We start from the raw sequence: 23,013 nt of genomic DNA, 5'->3' as shown, positions 1-23,013 counted from the left end.
AACGTAACTTCTCTAGAAATGAACTCCAGTGTTTTGTTTGAATTTTTGATAGCTTTGTTAACCTGCATTGCTAATTTTAATGCTATGCTATTCTGTACCCCATGATCCCATTGCTCTTCGTTGCCATTTCGACTCTTATTTTCCATAGTGTATGAGGCTGCCTGACTGCTCCTACCAAAATGCATCCCGCAGGTTTTTTTTATAAATTATATAGGATAGATGACATTGCCCTTAATTAGTGGCTTAATTGATTGCTGGGGTTGCAAATAACAGGCCACTGCCGGAGCAGGTGTCAGCTCAGTGGGTAACACTATCATCTGACTAAGAAGATTGTGGGTTCAAGTCCCATTCCAGGGACTCGAGTACAAAAATCTATGATGATACTGCAGTGCAATACTAAGGGAGTGCTGCACTGTCAGAAGTGCTGTCCTTGGGATGAGACATTAAACCGAGGCTGCCTCTGCCCTCTCAGGTAGACATGGAAGATCCCATGGCACTAGAAGAAGAGCAGGTGAGCTATCCCTAGTGTCTTGGCCAATATTTATCCCTCAACCAACATCAGGGATGAGGAACTTCAGTTACGTGGATCAGGTGGAGAAGCTGGGACAGTTCTCCTTGGAGAAGAGAAGATTAGCAGGAGATTTGATAGAGGTGTTCAAAATCATGAGGGGTCAGGGCAGAGTAGATAGGGAGAAACTGTTACCATTGAAGGAAGAATCCAAAACCGGAGCACATTGATTTAAGGTGATTGGCAAAAGAAGCAATGTTGACATAAGGAAGAATTTTTTTTACACAGCGAGTGGTTAGGATCTGGAATGCACTGCCCGAGAGCGTGGTCGAGGCAGACTCAATCATGGCTTTCAAAATGGAGTTGGATAACTAACTGAATAGAAAAGACTTGCAGGGCTACAGGGAAAAGTCAGATGAGTGGGACTAGGCAAGTTGTTCTTGCAGAGAGGTGGCACGGACAGGACGGGTCAAATGGCCTCCTGTGCTGTAACCATTCTATGATTCTATCACTAAAAACAGGTTATCTGATCATTATCTTATTGCTGTTTGTGGACTTTGCTGTGCCCAAAATGGCTTTCACATTGCTGACATTACAACACTGCCTACACTTCAAAAATACTTCATACGTGGTAAAGTGTTTCAGGGTGTCCTGAGGTAGCATTTCACGACATCTCCGATAGCAAATTCACTTTGTCACATTCTGCACATAATGCTTGGTATTGTTCCTGTCCCTGGCTCTTAGTCCTCTGACTGCAAAAACACACCTTTCCAGCTAAAACTGAGGGAAAATGGGACAGAGCTCGGCCTTGTAATATTTCACTGCATAGCAACGTCTGAATGAAATTGAAATAATGCTCATTGCAAATGTAAAATGAATAGAACCAATTTTAAATTATTACAAACATACTATACCAGAGGAGCAACTCCAAATATTTCAAATGTTGATAAGCAGGGTAAAAGAGCACCAAATAATATTTACAGAATGAGACAAGGTAGCAAGGTGAGGGGAACAGAGTGGGAAAGTGAGTAACAGTTAGAAAATTAAGTTGAAGAAATATGGACAGATGTGTAAAATGTACCAACTAACGGACCTGGAAATGGTGCTATGGGATAATGTCATAGGAAGCTTGTATCAAATTCCTTTGTCTATTACTTGAACAGAGGCATTACCTGTCTTATTTTATACTATTAAATATGCATGTGATGACATTGCTGACTGTGATTATCAGGCTACAGTTGTGCATTTGACAGTGGCCCAGGAATTCTCCACTTGCATAGGAGATCTGGAGATGGACACTACCCACCACAACTGTGCAAGAGGGTTAACAAGACCAACAATCCCCAACCGGATTTTTGACCTTTGTAACAGGGTGAATCCGCTAGAATCTGCTCCATGGCTTCCCTGATGTCTGTCACCTCTCGGAAGTGCACATAACTCCCAATGGGTTGTCAGGACCTGTGGTGTGCTGCAACCAAGCCAACCAAAAGCCATGTAAAATAAAGAGAAGGAAATAAACATCCTGCGGGTTACCATTGACCAGAAACTTAACTCGGCCAGCCATATAAATACTGTGGCTACAAGAACACGTCAGAGGCTGGGAATTCTGAAGTGACTAACTCACCTCCTGACTCCCCAAATCATGTCCACCATCTACATGGTACAAGTCAGGAGTGTGATGAAATACTCTCCACTTGCCTGGATGGGTGCAGCTCCAACAACACTCAAGAAACTCAACACTATCCAGGACAAAGCAGCCCGCTTGATCAGCACCCCATCAACCACATTAAATATTCACTCCCTCCACCACTGGCACAAAGTGGCAGCAGTGTGTGCCATCTGCAAGATGCACAGCAGAAACTTGCCAAGCCTCCTTCGGCAGCATCTTCCAAATCTGCGACCTCTACCACCTAGGAGGACAAGGGCAGCAGACACATGGGAACACCACCACTCGCAAGTTCCCCTCCAAGCCACACATCATCCTGATTTGGAATTATATCGCTGTTCCTTCACTGTCACTGGGTTAAGAATCTGGAACTCCCTCCCTAACAGCACTGTGGGTGGACCCACACCCAATGATCTGCAGTGGTTCAAGGCGGCGGCTCACCACTACCTTCTCAAGGGCAATTAGAGATGGGCATCAAAGGCTGGCCTTGCCAATGATGCTCACATCCCATGAAAGAATTTTTTAAAATCCTTTTAAGAGCCTTGACAGCCCACAGCCCTCCAACACTGTCAGAGTAAGTGTAGTTTTATCAGCAATTATTTGGAACTTTACACTAATACTGCTGCCAAGTTACAAATTTTGGGTAAGTCATAATTCAAAATCATGAAAGGACCAGACAGAGTAGATAGAGAGAAACTGTTCCCACTCATGAAAGGATCGAAAACGAGAGGGCGCAGATTTAAAGTAATTGGCAAAAGAAGCAAAAGTGAGATGAGGAAAAACATTTTCGCACAGCAAGTGGTTAAGGTCTGGATTGCTCTGCCTGAGAGTATGGTGGAGGCAAGTTCAATCGAGGCATTCAAAAGAGAATTAGGCTGTTATCTGAAAAGGAGGAAACGTGCAGGGTTGCCGGGAGAAGGCGGGAGAATGGCATTAGGTGAATTGCTCATTCAGAGAGCTGACACGATGGGCTGAATGTCCTCCTTCTGTGCTGTAACAATTCTGTGATTTATAGACTTTTGGTACTGCCATTGATAAATGTTCCTTTTTGCTAGACATGATTATATATTCATTTCAATGGCAAACATGGATGTCTGAAAATCCTAGGCAATTTAAATAGTGCTTTATTCTCTCAAAAGAGCATCCCAAATGCCTTTAACACATGATGAATTATAGTCAATGTTGTTACGTTGCTAAACAAAGCAGCCAATGTACACACAGCAGGGCCCCATAAATATTACTGAGGTATATATTTGCTTTGACTAATGTTGGCTAAGAGAAGGAATATTGGCCAAAACATCAGGAGAACTCCCTGCTCCTCAGATTGTGCATGGCATCTTCAGCATCCATCTAAAGCAGAGGAAGAGAGGGCCTCAGCGTAAGTCACATCCAAAGGACAGCATATCCAATAGTGCAGCAATCACGCAGTGCTGGACTGAACTATCAGAGATTATGGGCAGAATTCTAACTGGCAAATGGTGGTGGGGGGGTGTGGGTTTAATCCCCGAAAAATGCAAGCAGTTCAGAAATCCGACATGATCCCTCCCATTTCCGGATTTCACCAGGGCACATTCACAAGCAAGGGGGAAACCCATGCGGAGTTGTCAAATCACTTATTTAAATATGGAAACAAGCAACTGGTTGTGGGTTTAACTCAGTATTAGAACAAAGAACAGTACAGCCCAGGAACAGGCCATTCAGTCATGCCTGTCTAAACTAAAACCTTCTGCACTTCCGGGGACCGTATCTCTCTATTCCCATCCTATTCATATATTTGTCAAGATGCCTCTTAAATGTCGCTATTGTACCTGCTTCTACCACCTCCCCCGGCAGCAAGTTCCAGGCACTCACCACCCTCGGTGTAAAGAACTTGCCTCACACATCCCCTCTAAACTTTGCCCCTTGCACCTTAGACCTATGTCCCCTAGTAACTGACTCTTCCACCCTGGGAAAAAGCTTCTGACTATCCACTCTGTCCATGCCACTCATAACTTTGTAAACCTCTATCATGTCGCCCCTCCACCTCCGTCATTCCAGTGAAAACAATCCGAGTTTATCAAACTTCTCCTCATAGCTAATGCCCTCCAGACCAGGCAACATCCTGGTAAACTACTTCTGTACCCTCTCCAAAGCTTCCACGTCCTTCTGGTAGTGTGGCGACCAGAATTGCACGCAATATTCTAAGTGTGGCCTAACTAAAGTTCTGTACAGCTGCAGCATGACTTGCCAATTTATATACTCTATGCCCCGACCGATGAAGGCAAGCATGCCAAATGCCTTCTTGACTACCTTATCCACCTGTGTTGCCACTTTCAGTGGACCTGTACGCCCAGATCTCTCTGCCTGTCAATACTCCTAAGGGTTCTGCCATTTACTGTATACGTCCCACCTGTATTGGATCTTCCAAAATGCATTACCTCACATTTGTCCAGATTAAACTCCATCTGCCATTTCTCCGCCCAAGTCTCCAACCGATCTATATCCTGCTGCATCCTCTGACAATCCTCATCACTATCCGCAACTCCACCAACCTTTGTGTCATCCGCAAACTTACGAATCAGACCAGCTCCAAATCATTTATATACACTACAAACAGCAAATTCTAGCTTTAACAGCCATGGGTTTCCTGAGTTGTGTGGAACTCACCAGGGTCAACAAGGCAAGAGCACAGTGGGGAGTCATTGATCAATGAAACTGACAGGCTTGAAAGGCTTTAAACAGTGAAACTGCTCAGCTGCTGACCTGTCTATGGGAAAGGCTTGTGCTTGCAGCATTTGCTCTGAGATAGTGCTTTCACTACTTCACGGGTGATTTTCAAGTTTTTGGAAGTCATTTCACCTACTTTGGACTTTACTCAGCTTGATCTGATTGTCCCTGCTGTCAGTTTTCAGTGCAGCATGAAAGCAGCTCTACCCTGGACCTCTGATGAGGAACAAGAGGAACAGCACCAGCAACACCAGGAGCAGCGTCAACTGCTTTCTCCTTAGCTGCATGTTGCTTTACCAGACAGAGGGGATGGACACAGAGATCCAGCTCGAAGGAGGCAATAGCTCAGGAGGCAAGTCAACTGGTGGAGGAATACCAGATCGCCGAATGCTGACACAAGCTGAGGATGCGGCCCTCGAACCGGTGGAAATATATGTGGACAATTCAGTCGGTGACGTTGAGCTCGGGGTCCTGGGTGAACATACAGTCATTTGATATACACAATAATCACTGTGAAAATGTTACTGTTTGAGACAATGCTGTAATAATTGTTCCATGCGTACCATAAAGACTGACAGTGTGCTCTTCACATTGTATCAAGAGCAGGTAAATGCTCTGAATCGACCCCGGTGGCCCAGGACACCTCCCGCACCTCAGAGAAAGAGACATCCTTCGAGGAAGGAGCGTCCCATGACACTCGTGCACCTTCCACCAGCACAGATACAGTCACCTCAGTTGGAATCCGATCAGCCTCTCAGAGGCTGGTTCACATTCTGGTGAGCACTGCACACGCACCCGAGCAGCTGACTGAGCCTGAGACAGCCGAAGCCCCTGACAGTCGGAGGGCTTTGGGTGTCCAGGCTCATGCTGAGCCCCAGGCTAATGATGACCCTCTATTGTCGACAGCACAGGGCATGCTGGAGCTGCAGCAGCGGTCGTGGCAACATCTGGTGGAGATGCCGCAGGCCTTGTGCAGCCTTGAGTGGATGATGGGGGGATCCATCCAGGCCATGACAGCTGCCATGTCCCACGCATTTGAGTGCACGGCCTCATCCATGGAGAGGACGGCGGCCCTCTCAGGAGAGCCAGATTCCATTAATCCACGCTGACCTGAAATCCCTCGCCAAGGCCATAAGATCCATGCAGCAATGGCAAGGCAAGAGAGGGATCAGGAGCATGGAGACTGACCCTGCTCCTGGTCCTTCCCGGGAGAGCAGAGCGGTTCAAATGACCCCTGAGATGGAGGAGGCAAGCCTGCGTGCCATATCTGGGGTCGTCCCGCAAGGTGATTGCAATGTGGACACCGGACCCTCTGCCCCTCCACCGGTGAGTCAAGCTCCAGCAGCCATGATGTCTGAGGAGAGTTCTGCACTGACACTGGGGTCCCCCAGCCAGCCTGACCTCGTGTGCACAGAGTACAACTGCCGATGTCATCCACAGCCAAAGAGCAATCATATCAGCAGCCTTCCTCTAGTAAGGCTGCTAGCGCAGAAGTGGCACCGCAAAGGAGCACCCACAAGCATGTCAAAAAAACACCATGACACAAATGGGTCTGTACGGGTGACACTACACTGTTAAAAGTTCAATCACTAAATGTTCTTCATCAACATGGGTGTCGTTTTTACTGTGTGAATGACGTGTGCCAGCATGTACCAATTGTGACTCCTCCATTACATCACTGGCCTTTCAGAACTGCCAATGTATGGAATAACATCATTGTCATGCCAGCATAACTCATGTGCATCTCCACGGATGCAGTAACATTGACAATGGCTCAGTATTCTGCTGCCAGTAATGATGGAGACAAAGATGTTGCAGATGAGGACTGCTGCACAATAGGTGAATGAGGGTCACTGAATATTTTTAAGGCGGAGGTAGATAGATTCTTTTTTTCATGTTTGCACTTGCTGCTGTTCAATATTCATTCCGTTAACACCTTTTCTGTACTAATGCTTTGTCTTTCAACACACCATTAACATATTGTTTGCCTTTGCTCCGTGACCTTTTGGTCAGCTATGTGGCCTGGTCCAATCTGCACCTTCTCCTTTGTTATCTCTTGCCCAACACCCACCTCACTTGTTTATAATCTGTGACTTTTCTAATATTTGTCAGTTCCGAAGAAGGGTCACTGACCCGAAACGTTAACTCTGCTTCTCTTTCCACAGATGCTGCCAGACCTGCTGAGTGAATCCAGCATTTCTTGTTTTTGTTTCAGATTTCCAGCATCCGCAGTATTTTGCTTTTATTAAAGAGGTGAATGAGGGTGCTGTGTGGCTTGCAGAGCCCATGGTAGTTCCTATCGCGAGGAGAACCTTTGATCAATCAGGCGTTTCTGTGCATCCCTTGCTCGCTGCTCGCGACACCTGGATGCTCTCTGTCCTCCCGTGCGCTTTACCTGCTGCAAGTCCTCATCGTCCGAAGATGAGTCCTGCTCACGTCTCTCCTCATCCTGCAAGGCCTCCCCCCTATTGACTGTGTAGTTGTGCAGAGCACAGCAAGCGGCAACTTTATGAGCCACCCTTTCCATCTCATACTGCAGGGCACCACCCGATCTATCCAGGCATTGGAAGCGCATTTTCAGCATGCCGATCGCCTGCTCACTGGTGGCTCTTGTAACGCCATGGCTGGCATTGTATCTCTCCTCTGCATCACTGGTAGGGTGCCTCACTGGGGTCAGGAGCCATGTCTGCAAGGGGTAGCCCTTGCCTTCAAGAAGCCACCCCTCCATCTGAGCCAGTTCATTGAACAGCAACTGGGACTGGCACAGGATGAAGGTGTCATGGCAGCTGCCTGGAAAGCAGGCACAGATTTGCATAAAGCGCTTATGGTGATCACATACTAGCTGCACATTGAGCAAGTGGAAGCCCTTTCGGTATATGTATGCAGCTGGTCGCCCAGCGGGAGCCTTGATGTCCACATGGGTGCAATCTTTGACCCCTTGCACCTGTGGGAATCCCACGATGGAGCCAAAACCGATGGACCTCTGGGCCTGGCTCTCAGAGTCCGTCCTGAAGTGGATATAGTCAACGAAACTCTGGTACAGGGCATTAGTGACCTCCCTGATGCAGTGGTGCACTGCTGACTGTGTCACCCCACATAGGTCACCCGTGGGTCCCTGAAATGATGCAGAGGCATAGATGTTAAGAGCTGCTGTCACTATGAGGGCCACAGGGATAGGATGTCCACTGAAGCCCATTGGCTGCAGGTCATCATTGAACAGGGCACAGAGATGTGTCACTGCCTCTCTCGATATCCGCAGTCGCCTCTGACACTAGCGCTCTGACATCTGCAGGTATGTCATGTGGGACCTGTAGATGCGCAGCGATCTGTAGTGGCGAGCTCTCTTTGGGGGCTGCTGCTGCTCACGACCAGGGGTCTCTACATGGGCTGCACCAGCCTGCTGGTTTTGCCTGTGGTGCATATGGATTCTCACGAGAAGCGAATCAGACAATATAGGTTGAACCATCCCCACCTCCAAGCTGCAGTTAAACTCGGTCCCTTCACTTCTTCAGAGGTTCCTAACAGGGCAGGCATTGATGTTGATTGGTACATCAGGTGCTTTCATGCATCAACGATGTGGCGTGGCATGGCATTGCCCATGTTAGCTTCCACTAAGAGTGGTGCAGCATGACCACATTCAGATTGTAGCAGTTGCATCGATTGGCCCACCAGCAGATTACCTTTAAACGTCTACCATTTATGGCACCCTCCCCACACACAGGGTTTCTGGCGTACCATTGTTTCTTCACCCACACAAACATTCAATGGCACAGAGTGCCCCCCGTTAGGGAGGTAGTTGTTCCCTTTATGCTTGCAGAGTTCTGCCCCCAGTAATACTATTCCCCTTCCCACCTCCCTACACGTATGCAGAGTTGTGCCCCCATCACACCACACTAACCTTCACAGGCTCCAAGCACTGCAGCTTCTTACCCCCCCGGGCTTTTATCAGTCGGGAACAGGAATGCACGTGAGGCATACCCATTCACCTGAATATTGGAAAGTGTTTCCAAAGTGGCAGCAGGATGTATAATTGGGCAAGGTAAGTAATGCTTTGCACGTGTAGATAAGGCTCAAGTCGCTGAGCGGCGGGGTGGGGGGGGAGGGTGGCTGCCACAAGGCCTTGCTGCTGCCGGTACAATGGGCATGGGCCTTCCCGGTGTCGGGGAGCATGGCGGGCCTCACCCGGAGGTGGTTTCCTGCCTGCCCCCAACCACAACCCCCAAAATCGGGGAGGTTGGTAAAATTCAGCCCAGGATCTCCAGGCAGCAGATGAATATTTTCAACATGTCTGAGCACCAGTCCCTCAGGAGGCTCAGGCTCTCATAGGAGGTCATTGCTGACATCTGCAGCCTCCTGGAACAAGACCTCCTGGAGCAAGACCTCCTTCACTGTGGGCTCGGTGGGAACACATTGTCAGTGGCCGTCAGGGCAGCTGTCACTGGAGGGCCACCCCCCCCGGTTCTCTGCTTCTTCCTGGAGTTGTGCATTCTCTCCTGCAAGGAGAGAAAGCAGAGTGTGAGAAATGGAATGTGTGGAGAGGAGGAAATGACACAGGTTGTGAAGGGTAACTGTGGGACATGAGTGTGAGACGTCAGTAAGCTGAGGGTTTGCGAGTGTCGGCTGTTCAGTTGGGGATGTGTGGTGCCTGATGAGAGGGAACAAGTGGAGCTGCTTAGGTGTTTTGGTCTGAGGAGTGTTGTACAGGAGAATGCTGGAGAGGTCAGAGTGCAGAGGTTGGCACTTGAAAGTGGAATACCACTCACCTTTCCTACCCTTGCGTAGTCATTGAACCTCTTGGGGGCACTGTATCTAGGTTCAAGAGATCACACTGCTACTGCTCACTTCCTTGGTTACTTCCATCCACATCTGCTTGGTTTTACTTGGGAAACATCACCTCAGTTCAGTTCCGCAGATCCCACAGCAGGACCTCCAGGGAAGAGTTAGAGACCTGGATTAGGGGAGGGGAGAGGGCAGCCTTCCCACCTCTCCTTTCCATTTTTGTCATTGCTGCAGCCTCAGGAAACAATGTAGAATTCAGTCACTCTGATCCCTGCTGGGGTCTAACTAGAAATCTTTCCATTGACAGGTGCAGCTTGTCATCATGCCCACTCTTTGTGATTGGTTGGAAATCGAAAACGGGATGTTAATTCCGTGCTGAAGTTAAAGAACCACAGCAAAGCCTGCTGAGAAAACAAGCATGTTCCTGACTTGCTGCTGTCCCCCTCACTGCGAGTTGGTCTGTTGAATAAAAGTTCCACCCTAGGTACTTAAGTTCTGCAAAGAGGCTTTAACCTGACTCCAGTAGTGTGACCAATGAGCCAAGCTATAACCTGTTTACAGTTTAGCACTTGTAGTTCAATCAAATCAGACCTATATGAGTCAGCTGTGTTTCAATGGGTAGTGCTCTTGCCACGATAAAGAAGCTAAAATAAAATGAGAATAAATGACTGTTTTTACATACGAACATATGAATTAGGAGCAGGAGTAGGCCACTTGACCCCTCGAGCCTGCTCCGCCATTCAGTAAGTTCATGGCTGAACTGATACTTTTTAAATAAAATGAGGGGTGTGGTGGTGTTATGGGTTAACTGCTATCCTTTCACCATGAGCCCCTTTTTGAATATAACTTTTGAAGGCCCAATCCAGGTGGTGGGAGATTTTAATCTGTAATGCAAAGATGCCCTCAAACTATAATTTGCATTAAATTGGCAGAATCACTCAGATGCCACAGTAATTAATGGTATAGACAAAAGAAATGCCATCTTGATCCATTGGAAGATGCTCTTCTGAGATTTTAAGAACCAAAGGGCACTGATTTAAGGTGTTTGGCAAATGATGTAACGGCGACATAATGAGAAACCTTTTTACGCAGTGAGTGGTTAAGATTTGGAATGCTCTGCCTGACAGTGCAGTGGAGGCTGATTCAAACAAGGCTTTCAAAATGGAATTGGATAATTATCTGAAGAGAAAAAATTTGCAGGGCTATGGAGAAAAGGTGGGGGAGTGGGACTAGGTGAGTTGCTCTTGCAGAGATCCGGCACATACATCATGGGTCAAATGGCCTCCTTCTGTGCCGTAATCAGTCTATGATTCTATGATTGTTAAGGATTTTAGCTCAGGTGGTCTAGGTGTCGGCTGTAGCTCCGTAGTTTGAATGCTCGCCTCTGACTTAGAAGTTCAGCGTTCAAGTCCCACTCCAAGGACTTGAGTACAAAAGAAAATCAAGGCTACCATTGCAGTACTGAGGGACATGTTGTCTTCTAGGTGAAATATTCGGCCCTCTCAAGTGGATGTACAAGATTGTCTGGTGAAGGGCAGGGAAGTTCTCCCTGGTGTGCTGGTCAATATTTATCCCTCAAATAATATCACTGAAAAACAGATTATCTGAGCATTATTATATTGCTGTTTGTGGGACCTTGTTCTTCACAATTTGGCTGCCGTGATTTCTACATTAAAACAATGTCTGCATTTCAAAAGTACTTCATTGGCTGTAAAGAGCTTTGGAAGGAACATCCTGAGGTCATGATAGGGCATCACATAAATGCAAGTTCTTTCCATTTTTCTTTTGACCCCTCTATCTAACCTGTGCTCCATTTGCCTCAATATGTTTTTCCTTTGTACATTCATGTATGAAGTTTATTCTATTAAGTTAATAGTTTGGACAGTAAATAAGCCACAAGTTTAAGAAGCATCTAATGTCATGGATGAGGTTCCAAGCTCTGTGAGGTAAATTTATGACAGTTGGTAATGGAAAATGTAGGGTATCAAATATAATTTTGTAAACTTTTCATTACAATTTTTAACAGCGAGGATTATATGATGTTCTACGACCCTCGTGATTTGAAGGCCTTTTCAGTGGAGCCACTGCTGATTTACCCGACGCACTACACTGGAGAACCAGGCTATATCAGTGATACCGAAACCTCTATCATCTGGGACAATGATGAGATATCAACAGACTGGAACCGCAAATTATCCAAAAAAACCAATGAACAGGGAGACATTGGGGCCGAAGCTCAGAATACAGAGGCACTGCAGCCCCAGGCCCCCTTCGACACAGCCTCTCGAGATGAATTATGACGTGGCTCTGCACTACTCGGCTCTGATCTGTGATCGGAACCAACACTTCTCTGTCAAACTGATGTAGTTTGGGGAAAATGTCTTCTGGAAGGCAACTAAAAAAATCTCTTGGGATAATGTGACATAGAATCAATTGAAAGCGGTATTATCTCTCTTCGTTGGGCTTCTTGCACTCTTTCAAATGGCGGTACAAGAGCAGCTGATTTTGGTGACCAATTATTAATTACTAGTGCATTAATTGATATTTTGAAGGTGATTCCTTTATTTCTATTTCCCTATCTCTGCATTGGCTTTCACCTGTTACGTATCGCCCACTACTTTCAATAAAGAGCTCATGGGTGTGGGATCTCCTTAGCGCTATCCAAAGGGTAGTCCCTGTTTTTGCCACTGTGCAACATCACATTGATATCTGCCTGACAAAGGATATTAATCTATGGTCACATACTGGTGTAGGATATGAGCAGGGCTCATGACAGAATGGCTAATTGTTCGACTGTTGCAAAACCAATGAAGGCTAAATTTTCAAACTGCTGTTATCACAAAGTGCATTTTTTTGTGCTACAAATCAATATTCAGAATAACTCAATATTTCTGCTAGTACAGAATTACTATAAATGCTACTGTTGTTTTTCCAAATTGGTTACTTTAAGTAATGATATTGTGTGTGTGTGTGTGGTTTGTTCCTATTTATTTTTCTGTTCTTCAGCGGAAATGTTTGCTTGCAATTCTTGCCCTATTGGGTGGAGGTCAACACCCACAAGTGCCCTTCCTCCCTCCCTCCACCTTCGGCAGCCCGTACAAAACTTTTCAAGTTTATTATAGGCCCCAGACTCATGTTGATAGTTAAGTGCCACCCTTCCAAACTGGTACAATGTGGGAATCCTTTGCTAATGGAATAACCAAAATAATGTTGATATTATTGGAACAAGATCTAGCTCTCAGTGGTTGAAATAGTTGAGCCTATCTACAAGCAAGTTTTGTTCATGCTCTTGGATATTGCATTAGTCTGGTTGTTGGGAGACCATTTTCAGAAGTTGATTATCTCTTGCTGAAATTGTACAAAACATTATCTATTTCATTCACAAAACTATGAAATCTTATGAAGTTTACAGTACAAACAGAAATCCCGTTTAATGCTGTCTGGATGGGAGTGCAAACTTTAATGTGTGTTTATAGAGAAAGGGTTAAGATCTACACTGGCTCACTGTTGCTGAGTGCATTGAATTTAAACTCAACTTCATCTTCAAATTCTTCCATCGACTTACTCCATGCGCTCTTTCTCTAACTTCTATATGCCTCATCTGTGTTCTCTAGTTCTCTGACTATATCATGTTTTCCTTTTGTTCATTATGTTTGTGGCAGAGCCACCTCTGGTAATCTTTCCCGAATACCCTCTGCCTCTTTTTTTTTCTCTCTTTGAAAGCTTTCTTAAAAGTCATGTCTTCATCCAAGCTTTTAGTCAGCTCTCCTATCTCTCCCAATATGTGACAGCATTTGTCCTCTATTTGGCTTTTGCTACATCCTTCAATGTAAAAGGTGCCATATAAACTCGAGTTTTTAATGTTCACTTTGGCATATTTAATTGATCCTAATTGGAGTATGTCTGCCAAACCTCAACAAAACCGAAGCAGGAAATAACACCAAAGTCACACTGTGCACACAGCCAACTTAAAACATTGCTTCTCATTAACCTTTCAAGGGCACTGATCCATTCCAAATAATGGACCACCCATTGCCAATAATAGAGATTTTTTTTACCGACAAAACTACCTGTAGCTGTTTCTGCGCTTCTACGATTTTAGTTTAGTTTTAGTTTAGAGATACAGCACTGAAACAGGCCCTTTGGCCCACCGAGTCTGTGCTGACCATCAACCACCCATTTATACTCATCCTACACTAATCCCATATTCCTACCACATCCCCACCTGTCCCTATATATTTCCCTACCACCTACCTATACTAGTGACAATTTATAATGGCCAATTTACCTATCAACCTGCAAGTCTTTTGGCTTGTGGGAGGAAACCGGAGCACCCGGAGAAAACCCACGCAGACACAGGGAGAACTTGCAAACTCCACACAGGCAGTACCCGGAATCGAACCCGGGTCCCTGGAGCTGTGAGGCTGCGGTGCTAACCACTGCGCCACTGTGCCGCCCATCAACTCTGATGAATTCTCTACCCCAGAGGGTTGTGGAGGCTCAATCATTGAGTATATTTAAGACAGGGATCAATAGATTTCTGAATATTAATGATATCAAGGGATAAGGGACAATGGCATTGAGGTAGAAGATCAGCTATGATCTAGTTGAATGGTAGAGCAAGCTCAAGGGGCCAATTGGCCTACTCCTGCTACTATTTCCTATGTTCCTATGACTTATTCAAAGTGGTTGTCTGACAGCAGAGTAAATGTATGCCACAAATGTAGCTGACACAACACCAAAGAGTCCATTATATGTCGTGCCATCACATCATGATGCATATTAAAAGCTCCTAACACCTACCTTGAGGTTATGCTCACTCTACAGGCTGTATATTCTGATTTTCTTTGACTGCATACATGAGGCATGTTGGTTATATGTGACACCGTGTAAATGCACATGCAGTGCAACGGCTCTCTGAATTTAAACCCATTGTGTGTGATACCTATGCCCAGCTAGTTTGCATAAATTGATATTTAACATGCCTTAATTTCATTGGTCAGACAAATAGAATAACAGCAAAAGTTGTCATCTTCCCTCATTTTATATTATTCCTCACCCAAGGAGAAAGGCAAGCTACCTGTTTCTAGGCCATTGCCTTTACCACTCAGTATGGCCACCAAAGAGTCTACGTATGCTCACATCTCTGTCCTGGGATTGCTGCAGTGTTCCAGTGAACATCAACGCAAGCTCAAGGAACAGCATCTCATCTACCGATTAGGCACACTACAGCCTGCCGGACTGAACATTGAGTTCAATAATTTCAGAGCATGACAGCCCCCCACTTTACTTTCATTTTTAGTCATTTTTAGTTATTTTTTCTTCCTTTTTTTTTACATTCCTTTTTACATTTTTTACAATCTTTTTTTGCATTTATTTCATTTCATCTTAGTTTGTTCAGTTTGCTTACCCACTGTTTTTTTCAGGTTGTTTTTCTTCAGGTTTGCACTTGCTGCTGTTCAATATTCAGTATATTCACACCTAATCTGTACTAATGCTTTGTCTTTCAACACACCATTAACATATTGTTTGCCTTTGCTCCGTGACCTTTTGGTCAGCTATGTGGCCTGGTCCAATCTGCACCTTCTCCTTTGTTATCTCTTGCCCAACCCCCACCTCACTTGTTTATAATCTGTGACTTTTCTAATATTTGTCAGTTCCGAAGAAGGGTCACTGACCCGAAACGTTAACTCTGCTTCTCTTTCCACAGATGCTGCCAGACCTGCTGAGTGATTCCAGCATTTCTTGTTTTTGTTTCAGATTTCCAGCATCCGCAGTATTTTGCTTTTATTAAAGAGTCTACGTATATTGTTTTCTGGTTTCTTTCCTTGCTCTTGAGCATTCATACAACACGCCACCCCATCACCAGCCTGGCTGAAATCAAGACCACACATGTGAGAAAGCATCAGCCACTGGGATTTTAATAGCCATTAAAATTACGAATCTCTTTAATGCTGTTCAATGTTGCATGTTTCCCTCTTTATATACCATGTACAGCAATGCACCCACCCACGCACCCACCCCCCCCCCCCACCCCACAACCCTCCCATCAATTAGAAACAAGACAAAGGTAGAGAATTTTGCCCTATTGGCATAGTGTATGAGACCCAGAGACACTTCAACAACAACAATTCGCATTTAGAGAGCATCTTTATCATAGTAAAACATCCCTGAGGCATTCAGCTATAATTAAAAAGAAAGAAGAGAAAACCTTCTGGAGAAGGAAAGGAAAGGAAGGCATTGTCTGAATACTCTAAACATAATATATACCTCTCTACATATAATTGTAATGAATGGAAGAGCATCTGGATAGAAAGGTTAATGTTTTGATAGCTTGTGCATATCCACTCTTTACCATCAGTTGCTGACAATTTGCTCCTTTCATGCAAATAGGATCATTAGATGAAAGATCAAGGAGGGACTGTTAGTATCAGGAACCATTCTTAAAAATGAAATAAGTAGAAAAACTATTATTGGAATGGCCATCATAATGTTTTGATCTATCCATTTTTAAATCTTTTAAATAAATTTTAATAGTAAAAGCTGATACAATTAGGACTACTAGCTGAAATGAGTTACAGGGCACAAATATAACAGAGATGAATTATCATTGGTAGAAATGGATGAAACAAAATTAATTATTTTTAGTTTTTTTTATTTTTTTTTATTTTAGAGATACAGCACTGAAACAGGCCCTTTGGCCCACCGAGTCTGTGCCGACTATCAACCACCCATTTATACTAATCCTACACTAATTCCATATTCTTACCACATCCCCACCTGTCCCTATATTTCCCTACCACCTACCTATACTAGGGGCAATTTATAATGGCCAATTTACCTATCAACCTGCAAGTCTTTGGCATGTGGGAGGAAACCGGAGCACCCAGAGGAAACCCACGCAGACACAGGGAGAACTTGCAAACTCCACACAGGCAGTACCCAGAATTGAACCCGGGTCGCTGGAGCTGTGAGGCTGTGGTACTAACCACACAATATGTTAATATTAATCATAATTCTACATTACTGACGATTTTTTAAAGGGGTCCTGATGGTGAGAGTGGTTGTTTATGTGACAGGGGTATTTTGCAAAAAGATCCTTCGAATATCTATAAATTTGGTTTTGCTGTTGGCAATGTACACTTTTGACATAGCAGGCACAAGTCTGACCAAAATCCAGAAATAAAGCCTTACCTAATTACTAATCTTTTTCAGAGGGTATAAGACACGCTGAAAGAGTTCCTGTGTGTGAGCATGTGTGCTATAATAAATACCTCACTATTCTACTGACAGTATCGTAAATACTTTCTGCTGATTTAAGTGCTGCCAGGCAAATATTAAGGGGTGGCCATTTGTTCAAATTAGTTACATTCAATGCCGTATACTTAGAGTTCTTGTGACGAATTTCATGTCTCCTCTCTACATGTTATTAATACTCCAATTTCTTGTACAAGGCCCATTTGAATTGCTAACTAGTCTTTTTTTAAAAAGAGGCAATATTTGATTTTCAATTTTATTCTATTTTGTTTTCTTTTGGATTGGGTTAAATATTTAGGTGGAGAGGTGCAGTGTTATAGTAATCCACATGGTAACAGTACGTCTCATAGCACTTGCATTAACGTACGGTGTAACAATTAAATATAGCGGATTGATGGGAATGATTACAAACTCATTGAACTAATTAATGGGCTCAATTGCCATTAGAAACCACAAGATCAAAACTAAAACAGTTAATATAAACCTTGTGGTGAGTTTATTCTAAGTTTAATTACTCTTGTCCATTTTTTTGTTGGAGTTTATTTCCCCAGGTCTTTCCATGCTAGTTGTATTAGCTGATATTAGAGATTAAATTAAAAAATAAAGACTTGCATTTATATAAAATGCACTGTTACTAATAGAGGCTTCTCTCTAGGGTTATGCATCATCACAGTTAAATTCAGTGCACTACTAGAAAATAACATTGCTTTCTCTATGTATATATTATTTATATGTATTAATAATAATTCATGCCAGCAATTATTTCATAGCTCAGTACTTGAATGTCTATGATGCTAAATCTGAGGGTGTAGGTTCTAAACACAGCCCACAGTAGACCTCCAGTTAAGTGGTATAAAATGGGACAGCAAATAGTCGGAACAAATCCGGTTGTTTTAGGAATATAAAATTTAAATAGTCATGTTGGGAAATACCAGGAAAAAGTCACAACTTGGTAAAGCTACTCATTTTGCATCATTTAAATAGAATGGTACATTGGACACTGGAACAGGGTAGGCCATTCAGCCCCTCGAGCCTGTTCCAATTAGATCATTGCTGATCTGTGACTCCATTTAGCCACCTTTAATCCATACCCCTTGACACTCTTACCTAACCAAATTCGATCAAACTTTAAGCCTGAAACTTTTATTTGTCCCAGCATCCACAGCTTTTTCAGGGAGAAACTTCCAGATTTCCAATACTCTTTGAGTGTAAAATGTGCTTTCTGATTTCACTCCAGAATGGCCAAGCTCTAATTTTAAGGTTGCATCCCATTGTTCTAGATTCCTACACCAGAGGAAATAGTTTCTCAGTATTTGCCCTAATCGAATCCCCCTCTCTGATCACTTGTGATGCCTATGTATGATTATTACTGTATGCATTACCAAACTACATGTAGCTTTTAAAGTGCAAGATGTACTTTCTTCCCTTTTCTAAAACTTAATACTGTAGGGCAGAATGTTATTCACTTTGAGGCACTGCTAAATGTGCCAAGATGTCAAATTAATGCTACTTAGCAGCATGACAAGGAATTGGGTTGTTCCTTCCTCAATAACTGGAAATAGATTTGCAAATACACTCAGGAAGAGAAATTCAACTTTTTTTTAAAAACTTCTGGTCTCTGTTCATTACAATGCTCGACAACTGATTGACTTTGGTTGCCCCTGAATACAAACACAGGCCTAATGTCTTAGTCAGTTACCTAGCCTCTCAGTGGCTAACCATTTAAATTCCTCCATTGAATTGAGTAATCATTACTTTGTCCATCAGGGGTGCACACACTGTAAATGATAAAAAAGAGAGCAGGCACATTTCTGTTTCTCGTATTAGAAACAATGTTCATCAATCATTGTCACACAGGACTTTGCCTGTTGGTGCAGTTGGAGACCTACAGCTACATTGTCGCCAGTTCTATTGTTGCTGACAATCCATTAAATTGCATTTGTGTTGGTTTTAAAAAAAAAGCATTTCAATTAATATTTTACAGTTTGTTGTGGGTATCATTCATTCAGGAGAGATAATTGCCCCACTGTGCTCTTGTACATTTGAAAACAACAACTTGCATTTATACAGTGCCTTTAAATGTAGTAAAGGGCTTCACAAGAGAATTATCAGACAACATTTGACACTGAAACACATAAAGAAAGTTTCAGAAAATAGAACCAGGGGTAAACTCATCTCCTCATGAATCTACGAAGTGTGTCAAAGAAAAAAAAGTGCTTAAAATGTCGGCAGCCTGTTTTACATCTCGGCAGCTTTTTGATAAAGTGTGGGCTCAATGTAAGATAGGCTGTCAGCTAACTATCATCCATTTTACACTATCATGCAAAGTCAATATTACCCCCACAAAGAATGCGAGGGCTTCTATTGTGAGGGTGGAGGAGGGTGGAGGGTTTTTAACGGTATATGTACAGATCGCTGTATTTAGTGTTTGTAGGTAATTGTTGGGAGCTTAATAGACTGTGCAATAACTCTGCTGAATGATGTGTCATTTTTTTTCTGAAATGGAATAACTGCACAAAAGAATACTTGCTTTAACTGGTCTGCGAGGCCCAGACCAGGAACAGTTCACCAGTTGACTGTGTTTGAGCACAAAATGCTAAAAAGTGCTGAACTAGCTTCCAGGGTTGATGTAATGTTCAATATGTTTCACAAATTGGTAATTGAAGGCTAATTTAATTGAGCTACTCGTTAAGGTGTGGAGTCAAAGAAATTGTATTATAAAATATTGTTCTAGGTGTACAAAAGTACACGATATTAACCAGATGATGTTAAATAATTTAAAGCAGCTTGATGTAGAACAATGAAATCTTAACACTTTTTCAGTAGAGATTGATAAAAGTAAGAGCATTCCAAAGGAGCAGGCAGCAGAGTGGGTGAAATTAAACTCTTTTAGATGCTTTCTGGTTGTTTAGCATGAAGGACATATTTTCTGTCTGTAATTGGTAACGCATCAACTTTGATAGATAACTGTAATACAGGAGCAAAGTTCAGATGCTGAACTTTTGGGCAGCCCTGATGCAATTGCTGCTTTAGTGATTTTGGATGAGTTTTATTTTTTTAATTTTCCAATGAGTACTTTTTAAGTGAGTGTTCCTGTGCTCTCTGTGCCACAGGAGAACTGTTATCTATCTCTTCTATTCCCATCTTGCTTTTTACTTAGCCTTGCTTAAGTTGTACACTGAATAACTCAAATCATTGTGGTTTTTTTAGCATTAAACAATATTAATATATTACACTACTTGCTTTTCTTTTTGGTTGTTTAATTTATAAAAGCACATCATCTGTATGAAGATGCAATTTTAAATTATTTTGGATTAAAATGTACATACAAAAATTTACCGATGTAAAAATGAATGGGTTCTTCAGTTCTTGTGGTCTGACCATTGGAATGCTCTTACTTTTCATAATACATCACCTTTTAACTTTCTGTATTTCATCTTGCAAAACAGTCATTTGTCTAAGAGAACAATCCTTACACTTTCCTATTTGATGTAATTTAGACAGATATTGAAAATAGATTTGAGTTAATTGTTTCTATGCTCAGTTAAGATGCTACCTGAAGTATATTTGGATCTTTTTCTTGTGTTTTTAATTCTTACTTTTCTTTGTGTATAGAAATGGGATGTTCAGTGTTTTTTACAGTGTATTTTCTGTGCAGTTTATTTCTCTATTAGCCTTCCTCTTTGAACCATGTATTTCTTAAAATACACACACACACACACACACAAAAACTGCGCAATTCTGTGTCAAGACTGCTGTCAACAGAGTTTAAGCAATTACACCAAAAAAGAAAGCTGTTTCACTACTTTGTTAAAAAAAAATGGAGCCTTCTCAAATCTCAAACCTCGGGCCTCAACTATAACACTATTTCCAGTGGGTGACAGGGTCATTCGGACTGGTTCAGCTTCGAATCTGCAATTCTTTAATTCTGTCTGTGATTGTTCTTTAAAAAAAACCAAATAAATTTTATTCAGAATAAAAGGCTTTACTGTGTTGTTGGAAATGAGACACCATTCTCTCTGTCTGAATGATTTGATGCATGTGTAAATGTATTCTTTTCAATAGAATAGTTCCTACTATTTGGAACTCCCTCCCAAAGCCATTTGCCGTAGATTCTTTTAGGTCCTTCAAAAGCTTTTTAAAAGTCTATTCTTCTGATGATGCCTTTTGCTCCATTTCTCCCCAGTCATTCTCATCTTTCATTCACATTTATCATCCCTGCAAAGTGCTTTGAGCAATGATTCTTAATGCAAGCAGTGGTTTAATTGTGCTGTTGTGCTTCAATAGGTGATTATGTTCATCATTTTAGTCATTTTGTAAAATAATTTGTAGTATACTTCCCTCCCAAACACAAATATATGATGTACTCGATATAGAGCTCGTAATCTTAATTACATTACATTAATTAGTCACATACAAATTATATACATATAGAATGTGATGTGCAATGAAAAAACAGAAAATGCCTGAAATATGGAGCAAGTCAATCAGCATCTGAGAGAGAGATGTAAGTTAATGCTTCAGATGTGACCTTTGTAACCCTTCATTACAATAGAGTCACTCTCAAAACCGTTTAGTCATGTTTCCCTTTCAGATGTTGAATAGCCTACAGTCCATGTCCATCAAATTTTCTGTTTTTACTTCAGATTTATATGGGTGGAATTGGTCTTCCCCAGTAAGATAAAATGGGTTCACGATGAATCGGCAGTGTATTTTACAGACTGCCTGATTTCCTTTTCCATTGCAGTCAATGTAAAGAGAGCTGCTGATTTATCAGCCTGTTTCACATAACTGATGCAGAACAATTTCACCTCCACCCCCCCACCTTCCCCCCACCACCCCACCCCCTTGCCACCATCCCCCACAGCATTTGTCTTATTCCTTTTTTATCGTCCAGTATGTCTCATTGCCAGCAGTTCGACTAGAATAAAGAGTGGCTAAGGTGAAACTGATGGGATAATTCACAAGGGACTTACAATCAGCCTCATGATTGGATAGTTTTTTTCTGGCTGGCCATGGTATATTCCATTTAAAACAAATGAAACGCTCATCAATTAAGGAAGCATAAGGTACTCCGTGAATATCCTTTGATGAGCTCAAGAAAAACTTGCAGGTAATGTCACTCATAAGAATATAAGAAATAGGAGCGGGAGACTGGACAAGCCATCTCTGTCGTTCTGTAAGATCATGGCTGATTGTTTAGCTCAGCTACACCTTCCCGCACTATCTCCATATCCCTTGGTTCCCTTAGTATCTAAAAATCTTTCGACCTCTGTCTTGAACATACTCAACAACTTAGCATCCACTACTCACTGGGGTAGAGAATTCCAAACGAAGGGTCACTGACCCGAAACGTTAACTCTGCTTCTCTTTCCACAGATGCTGCCAGACCTGCTGAGTGAATCCAGCATTTCTTGTTTTTGTTTCAGATTTCCAGCATCCGCAGTATTTTGCTTTTATATTAGAGAATTCCAAAGACTGGCAACAATTTGAGTGAAAAAATTTCTCCTCAGACCTAAAGGGCTGACCCCTCATTCTGAGATTGTGACCCCTAGCTCTAGACTCCCCAGCCAATGGAAACATTCTCCCAGCATCCACTCCGTGAAACCCCTTAAGAATTTAATATGTTTCATAGAATGGTTCCAGCACAGAAGGAGGCCATTCAGCCCGTCATATCTGTGCCGGCTCCCTGTGAGAGCAACTCACCTAATCCCAGTTTCCCGCTTTTCTCCATAGCCCTGCAATTTTTTTTCTCTTCAGATAATTATCTTTTAAAGGCCTACCTCTACCACACCCTTGGGCAGTGCGTTCCAGATCCCAACCACTTGCTGTGTAAAGAAGTTTTTCCTCACATTAACATTGTTTTTCCAATCACATCAACAAAAAGGATGGGATTAAACCCACAGATACAGAACACAATAGATTAGTCGACCACTATCTTAACCTCTAAAACACCTAATCACATGATATTTTAATGAGCTCACCTGTCATTCTTCTAAACTCTAAGGAATTATAGACCTAGACTCCTTCATTATCATACTATGCCCAAAGAAAGTATAATCTCTATTTTATTGATATCTAACTGTCATCGCTCTTA

General features: G+C 42.8%; 1 protein-coding gene across 1 annotated transcript in view; it reads left to right on the top strand.

Annotated features, from left to right (window-relative positions):
- Positions 1-13,935, top strand: part of LOC137373055 (procollagen galactosyltransferase 2-like) — a 245,203-nt gene extending 231,268 nt beyond the window's left edge. Inside the window, exon 12 of the mRNA XM_068037824.1 lies at positions 11,686-13,935. Within this exon, the coding sequence (XP_067893925.1) occupies positions 11,686-11,959 (274 nt within the window). The 3' untranslated portion in view covers positions 11,960-13,935. The remainder of the gene's footprint in view (positions 1-11,685) is intronic.
- The last annotated feature ends 9,078 nt before the right edge of the window (positions 13,936-23,013 follow it).

This window comes from Heterodontus francisci, chromosome 8, assembly GCF_036365525.1.
Source record: "Heterodontus francisci isolate sHetFra1 chromosome 8, sHetFra1.hap1, whole genome shotgun sequence".
NCBI classification, from domain to species: domain Eukaryota; kingdom Metazoa; phylum Chordata; class Chondrichthyes; order Heterodontiformes; family Heterodontidae; genus Heterodontus; species Heterodontus francisci.
This window is presented reverse-complemented; position numbering and strand designations above follow the sequence as displayed.